At 54.1% G+C, this 15,442-nt stretch overlaps 5 protein-coding genes across 5 annotated transcripts; 4 read left to right on the plus strand and 1 right to left on the minus strand.

Moving 5' to 3' along the window:
* Positions 1–599: 599 nt before the first annotated feature.
* Positions 600–1,469, minus strand: PG997_011626 (ADP-ribosylation factor 6; the record flags this gene model as incomplete). The annotated part of the gene is made up of 3 exons (XM_066815941.1): positions 600–763; positions 888–1,034; positions 1,220–1,469. 3 exons carry the CDS (start codon positions 1,467–1,469, stop codon positions 600–602), a joined length of 561 nt encoding a protein of 186 aa, XP_066665231.1.
* A 2,810-nt stretch (positions 1,470–4,279) lies between these two features.
* PG997_011627 (uncharacterized protein) lies at positions 4,280–5,567 on the plus strand (the record flags this gene model as incomplete). The annotated part of the gene is made up of 2 exons (XM_066815942.1): positions 4,280–4,669; positions 4,710–5,567. The coding sequence occupies 2 exons, from the start codon at positions 4,280–4,282 to the stop codon at positions 5,565–5,567; spliced, it is 1,248 nt and encodes a 415-aa protein (XP_066665232.1).
* A 1,143-nt stretch (positions 5,568–6,710) lies between these two features.
* PG997_011628 (uncharacterized protein) lies at positions 6,711–7,532 on the plus strand (the record flags this gene model as incomplete). Its single annotated transcript, XM_066815943.1, has 1 exon — positions 6,711–7,532. The coding sequence occupies one exon, from the start codon at positions 6,711–6,713 to the stop codon at positions 7,530–7,532; it is 822 nt and encodes a 273-aa protein (XP_066665233.1).
* Positions 7,533–7,617: 85 nt separating this feature from the next.
* Positions 7,618–9,914, plus strand: PG997_011629 (uncharacterized protein; the record flags this gene model as incomplete). Its single annotated transcript, XM_066815944.1, has 2 exons — positions 7,618–9,114; positions 9,177–9,914. The coding sequence occupies 2 exons, from the start codon at positions 7,618–7,620 to the stop codon at positions 9,912–9,914; spliced, it is 2,235 nt and encodes a 744-aa protein (XP_066665234.1).
* Positions 9,915–11,393: 1,479 nt separating this feature from the next.
* Positions 11,394–14,651, plus strand: PG997_011630 (uncharacterized protein; the record flags this gene model as incomplete). The annotated part of the gene is made up of 3 exons (XM_066815945.1): positions 11,394–11,942; positions 12,061–12,572; positions 12,647–14,651. 3 exons carry the CDS (start codon positions 11,394–11,396, stop codon positions 14,649–14,651), a joined length of 3,066 nt encoding a protein of 1,021 aa, XP_066665235.1.
* Positions 14,652–15,442: the final 791 nt, after the last annotated feature.

The following is a 15,442-nucleotide window of genomic DNA, read 5'->3' on the forward strand; positions in this document are numbered from 1 at the left end:
AAAGGCAGGTTGGCAGGTTGGCAGACACGTCGCCTCGTGTGCCCACCTCTTCTCTTCTCTCCTCTCCAACATCGATACTGCAATAAATCAAAACAAAAAGACAACAAAAACAGCAACTCGCGGCTCGGGGGAATACTAAACTAGAAAAACAATGAGAGAGAAATAGGCACCCGATTGCCTCGCGCGGGCTGTATATAAACAAAGTAGTGGGGATGTGGCACCTCGAAAAAAGGAACGGAGGCCCGGTTCCTTCGGCCCCATCTATATCCTGATACCGGTCGTGGGTGGCTTCGGTCTCGGCTTCGCTCCGCATCGACGCATGGCGGGAAATGTGACTGAAAGGGGGAGGAGAGATGACAGACAGGAGATGCCGAATATCGAGTCTTAGTAAAGTGTGTACGCGCGCGTTCAAGATTCCGGTTCCGGGCTAGTTCAAGTGGTGAGCTGTCTGTCCGTTGGGCGAGGCCACAAGTCCTTGGGGCGAAAGTGAAGAGTGGTGGAAGACAGTAGTCGGGGAAAGGCGGTTTGGGAATGTCTTCCCGCTGATGATAGCGATATCCGGGAGTTAAACAGGCGGATTGGTGTCGGTTGGGAATCCCTTACTTCTTTGCAGGCGCAGGAGGGGCCTTGACGTTGTTGGATAGCCAGGCCAGGCCCTCGAGCAGGCCTTCTCCTGTGGTCGCGCACGACGGCACCACATACCAAACCTTGTCCTTAAGCTTGTTCAATTGCAGCGCCTCGGTAACTTCTTGGGGCTTCATGGCTGTTGTAGGATCGTTGTCAGCATCGTTCCGTGTGTTTATAGATATACTTCAGGCAGCATGTTGGGTGGGTGGTTCCTTGGGATTGGATCAAATAAGGGAAAGGGGGCAGCGAGGGCGACCTACCTTCCTTGACATCCTGCTTGTTGGCGAAGACCAACAGCAGACTGTCCTTCATTTCACGGTCGTTAATGATGCGATGTAACTCTTGCTTGGCCTCGTCGATTCGCGCGCGATCCGCCGAGTCGATAACGAAGATAAGACCTTGCGTGCCTATAATGTGTAAAAGAGGTCATGGTCAGCGGGTACTCATTTGCGGGTGAAGTTTGTAACCATCGTCGTAATCTCGGTTGAAGAAGTCTTCCCTCGTCGTCGGCGAGCGCACGTGTTGGTACGCGCGCGCACAACTCGGGCTCTCCCGTCTTGCCATCCGGGGAGGAATCAGGCACCGAACTTACCGCTGAAGTAATGCCTCCACAGAGGTCGAATCTTGTCCTGGCCACCGACATCCCATACGTTGAACTTGACGTTCTTGTATGTGACGGTCTCGACGTTGAAGCCGACGGTGGGGATGGTGGTGACGTCCTGGCCGAGCTTGAGCTTGTAGAGGATGGTGGTCTTTCCGGCGGCGTCGAGACCCAGCATCAGCAGGCGCATCTCCTTGGATCCGAAGATCTTGCCCATCATTTTACTCAGTTGGCCACCCATTTTGGCGAGCGCTGTGTATTCTTCCCTTGACTGCTTTGCTCTTATTGATATTTCTTCTCTTTTCCCGGTATTGCGAGCGGTTGCCGTCGCGGGTTGGTAGAGAAGCACCGGTGGTCAGGTCGGGTCGAACGTTGAGGGTCGAGCGAGGTTCAGGGGAGAAGGAGGGAAGTGAGTTGCAAGATGCGAAGGGTTGCCAAAAAGGGACAGCTCGAGGCCCGACGAAGGATGGGATTCAATAGACAGGCGGAGAGGCGGACGGGCGGGCGGACAGGCAGACAACACGGAGAGAGCGTCTGTCTGGCTTGTTGCAACGGCGAAGAAAAGGAGGGAAAATCGAACACGAGCCAGAAAATTGGTATCTGCGGAGAATTGTCGAGAGCAGGTTGTTTTCGTTGACAGGTTCAGGTTAGGTCGGGACTGGGCTAATTGACTGATCGAAATGAACATGCAATCAATCAATGGCCGGATGGGGTTTTTGGGCCTGGCACGGGCTGCGAGGGTGGCACCGCCGCCGCTGGTACCTGGCGGCCCTGGCCTGGCTAGCGAGTAGGGGTGTTTAGGGATGTTTACTAAGTAGGTAGGTTCTGGCGTTAGTGGTCCCCTGCTGTAGGTAGTCTGCCTCTGGTCCCCCTCCTGTACCTACAACCTAGTACATGGTCCCTGGGTCTGCGCGCCCTCTCACGAACTCTCTCCTCACCACGCCTGCTTGCGGTTAGGGGTTGGACTGGCTAGACTAGACTGGGGGACATGGAGTTCGTCCTCGTCAGTTCGTCCTAATTCCCAAAGCAGAATTTACCAGGTCGGAGATCGGATCTAGCAGAGGCCCCTACTTGCCAGAGGGCTCCAATTGACTCGAATGAATTGGATTCGCTCCGGGGGGGTTCGATGGATGCCAACATTGGACGCTCAGGGCCCTTCCTCCACAATATCCCGAATGGCATACGTAGGCTCACACTCTCTCCTACTGACACTGACTGATTGCTTGCTGTGTCTCACTTGATACTTTACCTACCCGTCGTAGATTTTAGGCATCTGCATACATCAATTGTATTTTATCGATACTGCCGTTGATGAGCGTGGAGACCGTTGTGTTCCATCCTTCAATGCTAGCATCAATTGTGTTTCTTGTTTCACTCCCACCTGCCCAGTTGCCCCTGGCATGAATGCAACGATACGGCTGCACCTGACCTGACCCGATCCGAATCATTGCAGCAGAAATGAGACCCCTCCTGCAGCATGTAACACTAATTACATCCTCCAAGTTGAGTGCTGACAGACAAGGCCATGCACGTAACTGCCGCACGTGGCATCGCCGTGTATTGCTGATTTGATTTCGTCACCGCCCCTCGTCGAGGCTGAGTCGATATTGGCAATTCCAGTTTCTTATGTCAGCGACATGGGGAATCGCTGTCGCTCATTTGTGGCCGACGGGCCATCATCTCCGCGAACACCTCACCGAGGGGCCTGGTCGGGCCCCTCGGTAAGTATCCGCTGCGTAGAAAACAACCATGCCTACTTACTTTCCCATGTACTTACGGCATTTCCTCCATCCCAGATACGCGATTGCTTGGGCCCTCAAAATCCGTCCAACGGCCAATATAACTCATAGGCATAATGTCCTACTGCCCGTCTCGCATTTCCGAGACGGCTCTAGCGATCAGAAACGTTGCAGTACCCGTCACACCGCACCCTCTTCTTTGATGCGGTCCGAACATCCCCACAAGTGAAGGGAGCTTGATTCAGCCCGAAATAGCTCGCGAGCTATTTGCCCAGGCCGATTATGGCTGAGACAGCGAGCCGATGGACGACGACATTTATGCGCCGAACATCGGATGCGATAGCCACCCTCTTCCAGTCAACGGAATGAGACTCCCTCCATTGCACATCATTTGGATCTCCAATTCCAGAAGGGTGCTCTTGACAAAAGCTGGCAAGGCACTTCTGATATACATGGACCTTAGGTAGTCATCAGCGTACCTCTCATGCAAGGCGAATGGCGTGTAAGCGACATGAACATACCCGTGGTGTCCGGGCGGGAAATGCCGCTGCGGGTCGAGCCGAGTACCTGTTTCTTCACTGACTTTGAACCGTTGAAACAGCGTCGCGGCGTTGAGATATTTCCAGCTGCATGTGACTATGACGCCGTTGCACAACTCGCCATGGTCCGATGGCCTCATACAAATCATCACTTGTCATGATATGATCCCACATTACTAGAGTCGCAGTAAACGAGCAGTACTAAACAGGCTTCTCCTGTCCCCAAGTTCCAACACTAGTCGGGTCAACTTGAACGGCCTGGAAACAAGCACGGAAACAAGGCTCGCTTGTCGAATATGAACCCATCTGGCGGCCATGGACTACGGATACCCATGCGAACTAACCCCGCCCTGTTTTTGGCAATTCGCATGAGAGCCCATGCATGCGATGGCGTCTAGGACTGCAAGCGAAGAAGACAATCCATTCGCAGTTCAGGGGGAGAAGTCATGTCTTATCGATACGAGTAAAGTGGTACTCAATTGATCTTATCGATTGGTCAAGCGCTATTTAAGCTTTCGGTACGTACCCCTCTAGCTCCAGCCGTTTGAACGGCCTTATCTTATCGGCAACTCTTATCCTCCAATTTTTTCTGGCTGGTCGTCGCGGTCGAGTCTCAAATCGCAGTCTGACGATTCCCCACTAGCCGAACTTGAAGAATTTCTCGAAAGTTGAGAGTCAAAACGCGGCAACCAAAAAACGCCAAACCTTCAACTGCTTTTGTTCTTTCAAGTGGTACGGTTCGAGAGCACCGGACGGGTGCTGCCTCCTTCACAATGGCTACCGAAACCAAAACCAAGACGAAGCGCGAGCACAAGTCCAAAAAGCGGATACGAGAAGGCCAGGAGGATGTCGAAGGCGCAGAAGTACAACGCCGGCACAAGCGCTCCAAGAGCGAAATGCCCGAAGACGTAGCCGAGGACCAGCAGAGCGAACAGGTCGAGGCCGACGAGGTCGAGGTGCCGAAGAAGAAGCGAAGCAAGGAGGAAAAGGACAAGAAGAAGAAGAAAAAGAAGGACAAGCACAACCAAGATACCCCAGATGAGGCCGCCCCTCGGAACAACCACAAGATGAAATGGATATCGACGAGCAGCCCGCCGCCCCTCGGCAACCGGCACCCTGAAAACATTACCGAAGAAGCCCTTCCCTTTCTTCAGACAGACAGTGTCACGCTACCTACCACTCTTCCCCGCCGGCATGGTCGAGCCGATCGACGGCTACGCGGAGCAGCACCTGAAGCCCCTGCTCAACCGCTACGTGCGCGAATTCAAAGGTGTTCTGCTGGCCTACCGAAACGTCCGCCTCGGAGAGGCCCCCAACCGGGGCTCTCTCACCGAAGAGAGCGAAATGGCCGACGAGGCTCTGCTCGAAACCATTGACGAGTACGCTTGCGGCTTCGGCTGGCTGACGGCCGAGGTCGACCTGTTCAGACCGTCGCGGGGCGCTCCTCTCGAGGGCGTCCTCAACATGGCCACCGAGGGCCACATGGGTGTGGTCTGCTGGGGCATGTTCAACGCAGCCATCGAGGCAGCGCGCCTGCCCAAGGGCTGGAAATGGGTCAGCACGCTGAGCAAGAACCGATACAAGGAGTTTGAGCTTCCCACCCCGGAACCGACCGAGGAGGGCCAAGACGAGGAGGGCGAGGGCGAGGGCGAAGCCGCCGCCGAGGGTGAGGGTGGTGAGGCGGCCGCGACAACAGAGAAGGAGGGCGACGTCACACAACTATACAGCACGGGCTACTGGGCGGACGAGGACGGCCAGAAGGTCGAGGGCACGGTGCAGTTCCGCATCAAGAGCTTCGAGGTCGGCCAAAGCGGCGAGTACGGGTACCTGAGCATCGAGGGCACCATGCTGGACGCCGAGGAGGAGCAGAAGCAGGTGCTCGAGGAGCTCGAGCGCAAGCGGCGGCGCGACCTGCGGAACGGGCCCTCGCTCTGGCGCAAAACGCGGTTCCTGCCCGACTTCAGCGTCACCAAGTTCGGCGCCGACGAGGAGGAGGAGGACCAGGACAAGCGCGCCGAGGTCTCGAAGGGGAGCCAGCCTGCGAGCGTTACGGCTGAGTAGAAGAAAGGAAGAGGTGTCTTTATAATGTTCACTATACACTCGTGTTTGGCAGCGACTTTGCATCTACTGTTTCTTCTTTTCTCTCCGAAATGACCAAGTGCAAGAATGTGATTGGCAAGTAATGGACACCGAATCTGCACCATATGTGCCTCTTTGCCCTTCACCGTTGCGTAAGAGCCCAGCCGCCGAAGAATATTGGAATCTACCTTTATTCTGCAAGATATCAGGAGTTCCGCATCACTGAAGGTTTTGGGGCCGATAAGGAGGGATAATAACCTGCGTAGCTCCATCATATTATGATATTCTCCTTGCCCTTTCTTTCCTCCGCGGTACGTAGTGTGGGAGCAGTACCAAGAGCAAAATACACTTCAATGTGTATGAGAATTAGATGGAGCCGTCCTGGTAGCTCATGGGCCCTATACAGGTCCACAAGCCACATATGCGTGGCTGCTGAACATTCTCCTTGAACAACACCGGATCTGGAAGCCAAAGAAAAAGAAGATAAAGAGACCAGGAGTAATCATTCGTCTTGTAATAATTTTCTCCTGTCTTCTTTGTTTCCCTACGCAGCCAAGAACAAGATTGCAGGGCTCGTCGAGGCGCGCAGGGGTCCAACCAGCCGAGTACGTAGTCAACTCGAAGGCATGTTGCCAATATCAGGGTCGTAAACCGAAGCCGTGCTTTCTTTTTCGCTTATTTTGTGGCATCACCGGCTGGGATTCCTTCGTGGTGGGCTTTGACGAGGTGCTCCAGCCAAAGAAAGGGGGCGCTTTGTTGACGGGGGTGCGGCTACATGGCAACAACGAAACACGACGTCTATCTTCGATTCTTGACCCTATTGCAGTTAGTCTACTTACGGTCATGGCTTTAGTTGTTGTGTACGAGTTCCTTTCCTCGTCGGAAGAAAGAACATGGTTTACTTCGTAGCAAAGGTCATCTTAGGAGGAATGTGTTGTATAAAAGGGGCGTCGATGCCCGCCGCCACTTCGTAGTACGCGCGACAAAAGAAGCAGAAATAGCAATTGTTTTATCGACGAAACACACCACGTCCTTCAGAGTCACAACTCGCGGTATACTTCTGTCCGAATCGAGCCTCTCTCACGCACCTCCACGTTACGCTGGCCTTGGCCGAAGGTATACACCATGGCGAATAACGGGGGTAATGGGATCAACGGAGCCGAGTTGCATCAGGCTCTTCATCGAATCGAAGGGAGAGTCGAGCGGCTAGGCCACAGTGCCTCAAACATACTGATCCAAGTCGCGGGGCCGGATGGGAAAGTGTATATGGACACCATCGGCCAAATCACAGATCCCTTCACCACGCCCGGGAGCTTGAAATGGGACGCGCTTAAGCGGTGGGTGGTAACGAAGATCAACCATGCGGTGGACGAAGAGTTTCTGAGAGGAGACGAGAACGACAAAGTGTTTGTTCTGAACGTGGGAGGCATCGCAAGACAAGAGGTCGATAAGCTCAACTTCATCACCCTCCTGTTCCAGTGGGAGCAGGGCCGGCTTCCGTTGCGCCTGACACCTACTGGTCTGCCTTGCATCGAGTTCGAGAGTACGAAGCTTGTCCGGGCGAACCGGTCACCCTCGGAGCAGGAGGTCGTCGAAGAGATGCTCGACGTCGCCGGAGGCGGGCCGGCGTCGCGCTCGCCCAGCGAGGTATCGAGCGGAAATGGCTTCCGCAGGCGGGGCGACCGGGCCTCCACGGAGTCGTCGAGCGACATAGAAAACTTCGGGCCGGGCCCCGACGAACCGCTCGAGCTCGGGCAAGACGAGGGCCCGGCGCGAGAAGAGGGCGAGGAGGAAGACGAAGACGCGGCCGGCGGCGCAGCTAGAGACAGAGGCAGACGGCCGGAGAAGTCCCCATCGCCCGACGAAGAGGCCCAGGTAGTCAACATCAACAATCAGGTGTTTGACCAGATGGGAGGGGCGGACATCGACATGAAGAGGGGAAAGTGACACGCACTGGAGAAAAATCCGTGCTCTCTTGAAAAATTTCGACGACAAGAATAACCAGTTCAGTCTCCCAGGGCTCCATTATCCGATGGAGGGTTACCAGGCATCGGCCGTCGTATGGCTGCTGACCAGACTCTCCGAGGACAGCGTGGCCGGGCCGATGCTCTCCGACGATATGGGATTAGGCAAAACGTTCACCATGATCGCGACGATAGTGGTGCACTACTATCTCCAGACTCTCTATGAAGAAGTAAAGAAATCATGGAGCACGCGAGCCAAGTTCCCGGGTAAACGTCCAGCAGCCGGGCTTAACCATAATGCGGTAGATGCGCCCTTGTGGCAGGCCTGCCCAGCCGAGGCCGCTATAACGAAGAAATATGGTCTCCAGTGCCCATGTGTAGTCGGTTCAACGGCGAGAGGCATTGCACAGCACATGTCTAACTTGCCCAGCCTCATTCTTTGCCCCTCGAAGGGAGTTAGCATATGGATCGACGAATGGGAAAAGTTTGTGAACACGGACCCGGCGATGCCCGCATCCAAGATGCGATTCTACGTCCACGTCAACAGATGGAGTGGACCACAACCGAAGCTGGCAGATTTCTGTAAAGACATGGAAGCTGCTCAACAGGACGATGTGCAAAGCACATACCAGGTTGAAGAGGGTGTTTTGTACCGGCCTCGCTACGACTTCGATGGGGGCAGCGGCAACGTTTTGGTGACGACAACCGAGAGCCTCCCAGGCTTACAGACCGAAAGGAAACCTGGCACAAACAATGCCTTCTTCTCACAGGCTAGTGACCTAGACCCCGCCGAGGCTGCGAAGGTCGAGGGGTGGCAGGTGTCGACTGTAGTGCCAGTAGCCGGTTGCGGAGTCTTGGTCATGGACGAAATCCACGAATACAAGGGCAGCACCACCGTTACCCAGCCCTTCCATCTGCTCTACAAGTTCAGGCACCAAGAGAAGCCCACACTGGCTGTAGGGCTTTCTGGGAACGCTTTCTCGTCCGGGCCGGACGGATGGAAACGCCTGGTCACACATACCCAGAATTCCATTAAGAGGCACCATCTGGAGGCCAAGCTAGGTAGGCTCCAGACCGGTAGGGGGTACGAGCGCTTAACGGACGACTGGAACTACGTACAGAGAAATATCGACACTTCCTGGCTCGCGCAGCTTCCAGACGAACTGAAGGCCGTCCAGGAAGAGGTTGACCAACGCAAAGCCAGGATCCGAACGGATTTCCAGCAAGGGATCGTCAAGATGATAATCCGTCGCCAGAAGAAGGACACGTTTCGAGATGTAAAGGTGCTCGACATTGCAGCTCCAATCACCACGTGGGAAAAATGTCGGATACCAAACGGCCCTGCGTGGAATGCGCTGAGCGACTGTTTCAAGCATGTCCAGCAGTGGATGAACCATCTGCATGAGGAGGAGATGCGGAAGTGGAGGAACTCTGGTCAGGAGGGGCCGAAGCCAGTCCTAGCCAAGGCGCAGCAAGGAGTCCTAAGGGGAGGACCCCAGAACAAAAGCAACGCGGCCCACCATGCTGCCTTTCGCCACGCCATACTGGCGATGACGTTCCCGGAGGTAGCCCGTATCCCCGTGTGCCAGGCGTTGAACACCTGAGGCAGTACTTGACCACCGGCAAGGGCGCCGGAGCACTAGAAGGTCTCGCGAAAAGGTTTACGGACGTGACTCTCAAACCGAGCAAAACAGAAAGGTCTGTTCTGAGCATGATGAAAGAGTCCCTGTTCTTCGCATATCGCACAGCGATGGGGAAGAATGGCTCGCCGAAATTTGCACGCCTGCTCGAACTAGTAAAGGAGCAACTCCTCGACACGAGGCTGGATAAGCTAGAAAAGGGCGACCAGCCGGACAACGGACCCACTGACGGGAGCTTCGTTCGACACATGGTCGTCTTTGCGGACAATCCGCTAACGGCCTATTTGACAGCGCTATTCCTCCAGGTCGAGTTTCGGAAGGAGGTCGAAGTAACCCTGATTCACAGAACTCTTTTCGACAGAGCCTATTCGGCACACACGCCTTGGAACTCTAGGCACGATGCCTTTACGAAGTTCGGCCAAGACTGCGCTCCAGAGTCCAAGAACAAGATCCTCGTGGGAACATATCAGCTCATCGCAACCATGCGGAATTTCCAGCGCGCCTCGAGCGCGGTGTTGCTGGACATACCCACGTCGACCCAAAGGGATCAGGCGCGCGACCGCATCTACCGACGGGGCCAGCCCTGCGCGGCCCAGATCACCGAGATGTGGTACGAGAACCACGTCTACGAGCACCACCGCCGGGAGAGGAACATTGGCACTGAGAAAATGGGGGGATATCAACTGGCAGGAGTTCGAACCGCAAGGGCCCGCGCCAGCGGCTGAACCCGCGTTGCAGAGGGATGCAGAGGAAGAAGAGGATATATACGGCGTTTCCAACTAGGCCTTCGTTGTCCTGACGGAGTGGCGACGCACTAGATGGCTTGTGGATTGCTGAAGTCCTGGATGGCTCGCCACCGGGGATGATGAGATTGTGGCTCACTCTTACTTTCCAAAGTTGGTCACGGTAGATTACACGTACTGCTAGAATTCACTCGTAGCTGGATACCTTACCGAGCTCAACCTGCAGTGAGAAATGTAAAGCAGGCCGTGCAACATAGCCAGGCCATAGTAGCACATAGCTCCAAGTAATAAATTAGCAACTACACCAAACATGACCTTCCTTTCTAGAGAAAAGTTACGACGGACAGGCTGCTGCCTGCCGAAAATCCCATGCTTGGCAGCAATTTGAACTGGGAGAGCCATTGGCGATGACTGCAGACCAAACCCCGTAGTCTTGGGACTGAACAAGACAAGACATGCCAGGGGAGCCCGCCCCAAACTTTGCACTGTGAGCCGCAAGGTCAAATTGGGCTCTTGATACCAAGCGACAGTATATGAAAAGAGCATGTGCAGAAGTGCAAGATACATCTGGGGCGCCCTTTCGCAGGCCAATTCGCCCTATGAGCATCCTAGCGTAGGGAGGAGGCAACATTGGGAGGGGTTTTGGAGCGAGTGGCCTTGGATCGCACGTCGAGCGACATGGACCGCGTGCTCATGTCATGATAGGAGCCTTTTTATACAATTACCAGCCAACTTGACGTCGGCTTCCTTACAATATAAAGCTAAGTGTGCCATATTTGGGGGAAATGGTCATTAAAGCAGTTTCGTAAGACGAATCTGCAACATATAATGGCTAAGGCGACCTGAACACTCAGAGGGACGTCTTTATCTCTACTAGATTCATGAGAAGCAACGGTGCTTCCTATGCTACGCCAGCTAACTAATTTTCACCCTGCTGGTTGGGGGATATCGCAGTATAGCATACACGCCCACGAGTGATACGCATATGAACTGCATTGAGTGGCACTACATACAAATATCCGTATGCTCATTATCCCCGACAAGTACCTTCGGACGGCAATCTAAGTGCCAAAAGGGCGAATGAAAGTATGCCATAAAGCGCAGGGAGCTTTGTCGGCAATATCCTATATATGGCTATAAACAGACAAAGAAACCCGTTTTACCTTTATATGCTAGCAGGAGCATCGCCAGGGTGGCTGCGATTATGTTGTTGCCACAACGTACGGGTTTTGTTGCTAAAGGGAGAGAAAGAAGCTGTTTCAATGAGTACCCAGGTTCTTTATGCACTAGAATCGTACTATAAAGGACGCCTCGGTGCTATAATCTTCGACTAACAGTCCTCGACATAGAAGCACCAGAAGCAGCAGATTCATTTGCAAGATTGGCCTGCAGTACTTTCACGTAAATTGACATTTAATCATCATGCATCTCCCTTTATCCAGCTGGTCTTGAGAAAATATAATGGCTGGCAACGGAGGCGCCGATGATGCCGGAACGCCGGTGCCTGGGTTGGAGAGGCTCGTGGCCAGTACAGAAGCGCTCAAGATCAGTGCCGAAGCGCTTCAGAAGAGTGCCAAAGCGCTTGAGAAGAGTGCCGGAGCGTCCTCCAGAGAATACAACCATGTGTACCTCCGGATTAGGGGGCGCAACCAAGACCTCAACCAATACTTCGAAGCCTGGCTGAGCCAGTTCATGGGCAACAACGAGGGTGAGCTGCCGGGTGGGAATGTGAACTGGCCCGCTCTCAAATCGTGGGTGGTGACGTCGATCAACGCAGCCGTGGGCCAGCGGGTTCGGCTGGGCGAAATAGAAAATACCGTCATTTACGCACTGGACCCGACAGAAAAAATTCCAAGAATAGCAATCGACCAATGGAGCCTCATTGCACTCCTGGTTAAATGGAAACAGGGCGAGGAGTTGTTGGTCGATCACTATGAGATGCCGCACATCGAGTTCGAGAGCACGAAGCTCCTCCGGAGAGAAGGTTTGCTGGTCATTGAATCCATAGAGGTCGACACGCCACCAAGAAGGCCGGCGAAGAGGACGGCGTCGAGGTCGCTGTCGGCTCCGCCGTCGGGGAAGAGGACGAGAGAGGAGGGTTTCGTTCCGGTGGCGGACGAGGTTCCAGGCCCTGGCGAACAATCAAACCCCCGACGAAGGTCCCAACCCGAGAGATCGCCGGGAGCCTGATGTAAGTGTACACCCAGAGGAAGACCCAGCTCTACGCGAAACACCCATATCAACCGAAGATGCCGACAAGAGGACCCGAGTGCTCCAACTGGTTTCGGACCAGGATAAGAACCGTAAGCTTAACACGCTGGATTACTGGCGCAGGGTCTGCGACCTTTTCCAACGGAAGTCCGCACTGTCGTACCGCCCTTTCAACATCCCCGGGATCAGACGCCCGATCGACGCCTACCAGGCAGCCGCCGCCGTCTGGCTGCTGACTAGATACGCGGAGGATAGAATAGCCGGGCCCATGCTTGCGGACGACCCAGGGATGGGCAAAAGCACCACTACGATTGTGGCGATCGTGGTTCACAAATACCTTCAAGAACTCTTCGAGGACGTCAAGAAATTCCAGAAGAAAGCCGAGTCGGAATACAAGCACAACAGCAAAGGCGCCAACAAACAAACGGGGTGCCCTCGCAGAAGATTATCACGGCGAATTACGGCGTCCAGTGCCCATGTGTGCCGGGCTCATGGGCGCACAGAATCGTGGACTGCATGGAGAACTGGCCGAGCATCATCATCTGCCTGCCGCAGCAGGGGATCGCAAGCTGGACGTCCGAGTGGGACAAGACCGTCAATGAGGAGGATTCTGGACTCCGGTTGTATGTGAACATCGACAAGCACCCAGGCGGTTCACTCCTAGAGCACTTTATTGAACATATAGAGGGACTCCCGATGCCCGAAGCGGCCGCAGGACTCCTTAAAAAGGACCTTCCTTTCGCCAGGTCTACGGCAGGCTTTGAGTTCGGTAGCGCCCATGTCCTACTCACGGCAAACTCCCACGTCAAAAAGTTGACAGACCCGAGCGATAAATCAGGTTTCGTCCAGAGCCTTCAGAAATCTGACGGGGAAACATACCTCGTGCCGGTTACTGGTTGTGCTATCTTGGCTTTCGATGAAATGCACAAGTATAAAGGGAGCGAAAACAAGACCTATCCTTTCACTCTGTTAGATATTCTGGGCAAGCCTCGGCTTAGGCCTACGCTGGCCGTAGGGGTTTCTGGGAGTCTTGGGCCGCTCGGCCCGAGCGCTTGGAAGTATTTACTCCAGTATACACTCTCCCACGGCCGCAAGAACGAGCTAGGTCGATTTACGGATGGCTACAAAAACGTGCAAGACGACTGGGAATACCTACAACGCCACATCGCTGACAACAACGCGGAGGAGCAGAATCCCTTCAAGGAGCGTCTCCTCAGGTTGAGAGACGACTGGGAGACAGCCATGAAAAAGATGCTACTTCGCCGTGGTCAGAGGGAATCATTTGGGAAGGAGGGCACGGCAATGGTGAGTATCCCACAGCCAAGATACGAGACGCAGGCCCTCGATGTACCCGGTCCAGACACCCGTGAGGGAAGCAGCCTAGTCGACGTTTTCAGAGAGATCCGGGGCCTCATGGAGAATGATGAAGACGAAGAGACGCGGGCTCAATCGCAACGAGCGTTTTTGAACAAGCATCTTAAAAGCAACACCCCGAGCGTAATCCCAGCCATCAACCTGCTCTTGTGGACGTCGACATTTCCACGAGTAGCTGTGTATTGGACAAACCCTGATCGTAAGCCCTACTTGCGAACTAAGACGGGACTACAAGGCCTCGCGACAGCGTTTTCAACAGCCGTGCTAGACCCGACGCTGGCCAACAGGACGCGTGAGGCTATCCAGGAAGAGTTGAAAAAATCTCCATTTTGGAGTAATACCGTACAGCTACGGGATAGTTCGCCAAAAATGCTCCGTCTTATCGATTTGATAAACAAGGAGCTCGTCGGTTCTAGACTTAATCAGCGTCCCATCCCCGAACAAAAAGACGAGGGACCGGAAGACGGCAGCTACGTGCGACACATGCTCGTCTTCGCGCGGATGCCCATAACGGCCTACCTGACGGCCCTGATCCTGTTCAAGTGGCTCGGGGACCACGTCGACGTGTTCCTGGTCCACTCGAATCTCCCACCCTATAGTAAAACCAAGAAAACCCCTTGGCACTCTAGAAGTCGGCTCGAAGAGATATTCAACGAACCCTGCACCCGAGACTCCAAGAACAAGGTCACGGTCATCACCTACGAACTCGGCGCCGTGGGGTGGAACCTGCAGAGAGCGTCCATGGCGGTGTTGCTTGATGTCCCGGCAAACGCGGAAGAGAGAACGCAGGCTTGCAACAGGGTCAACCGACGGGGTCAGAGGTGCAAGCCTCAGATCGTGGAAATGTACTATAGAAATCATCTGGGGGAGGACCAGCGGAAGCGGATGAACGATGGTATAGTGGATGTGGAAGAGATTGACTGGGAGAAATACGGTATGGTAATTAAGAAAGACAAGGGAAAGCAGCCGGAGAAGGAAGGGAATAACAGCAAAGAGGGCGGCAGCGGGAACGGAAACGGCGATGAGAACGCGGACGCGAAGGAGAGCGATGTTGAGATGAACGACGGGAATGGGGATGGCAATGATACAAGCGACGCAAGCGTGATTATGCTGGATTCGGGGCCCAGCAGCTAAGCGGGCATGGGAACAAGCACGGGATAGGAGGCAAAAATGAAACACGACGACAGCGTGGCTTCTCTTGGTTCGAAACCCATTGGCTCAACCCCAAGGCTTTAAAGGTAAAAAACACAGTAGCTGGAATGATCGTTGCAATAGCTATATTATGTATACTTGTAGCCCCTTTTATGCGAGGGAAAACTGATCATGTTTACATGTATATACATCTGTTTTGGTATCATCCTATCTCACTTTGTCGAGAGGGCATCATCAGAAACACCGAGATCCCAATGGCACGCGCTGATAGTGAATGCAAGAAGTGCTACCCCGATTCGAGCGACCGACTTCCAGGGGGGGATAACAGCAGGCACATCGAAGACGTTGACTTTCGACTTACTCAAACGACGCATAAGAAATACACAACTCCCAGGACACTCCCGTAACCTGCTTACTCTAATAAGCAGGCCAGTTAGACACTCAAGTAAAAGGCGATACAATATGCCCCTGAGCATGCGTACCTTGGGCCAGCGACAGGACGCATCTCTTGCATCACGGAGCTACAGTGTCACCCGCGAGGTAACGAGACGAAGGTGGTCCGTATATTAGTCAACCCCAACCTGCGCGCTTCTGGGAGCACCTTCGAGATCTCAATGTAGGTACATAAGTATGCATGTTGACAAGTTCTCAGCTTCCAGCAAGCGCAGAGAACGATAACCCCAAGCGCCAACCATCATTTGTTTCATTCATGGGGTGAGAAGTCCAATCCCGCAAAAAGAAAAAAAAAAAAAAAAAAAGGAAAAAAAGAAGGT

Source organism: Apiospora hydei, assembly GCF_038363865.1.
Source record: "Apiospora hydei strain CBS 114990 chromosome Unknown utg000008l_segment0_segment0, whole genome shotgun sequence".
Lineage (NCBI taxonomy): Eukaryota > Fungi > Ascomycota > Sordariomycetes > Amphisphaeriales > Apiosporaceae > Apiospora > Apiospora hydei.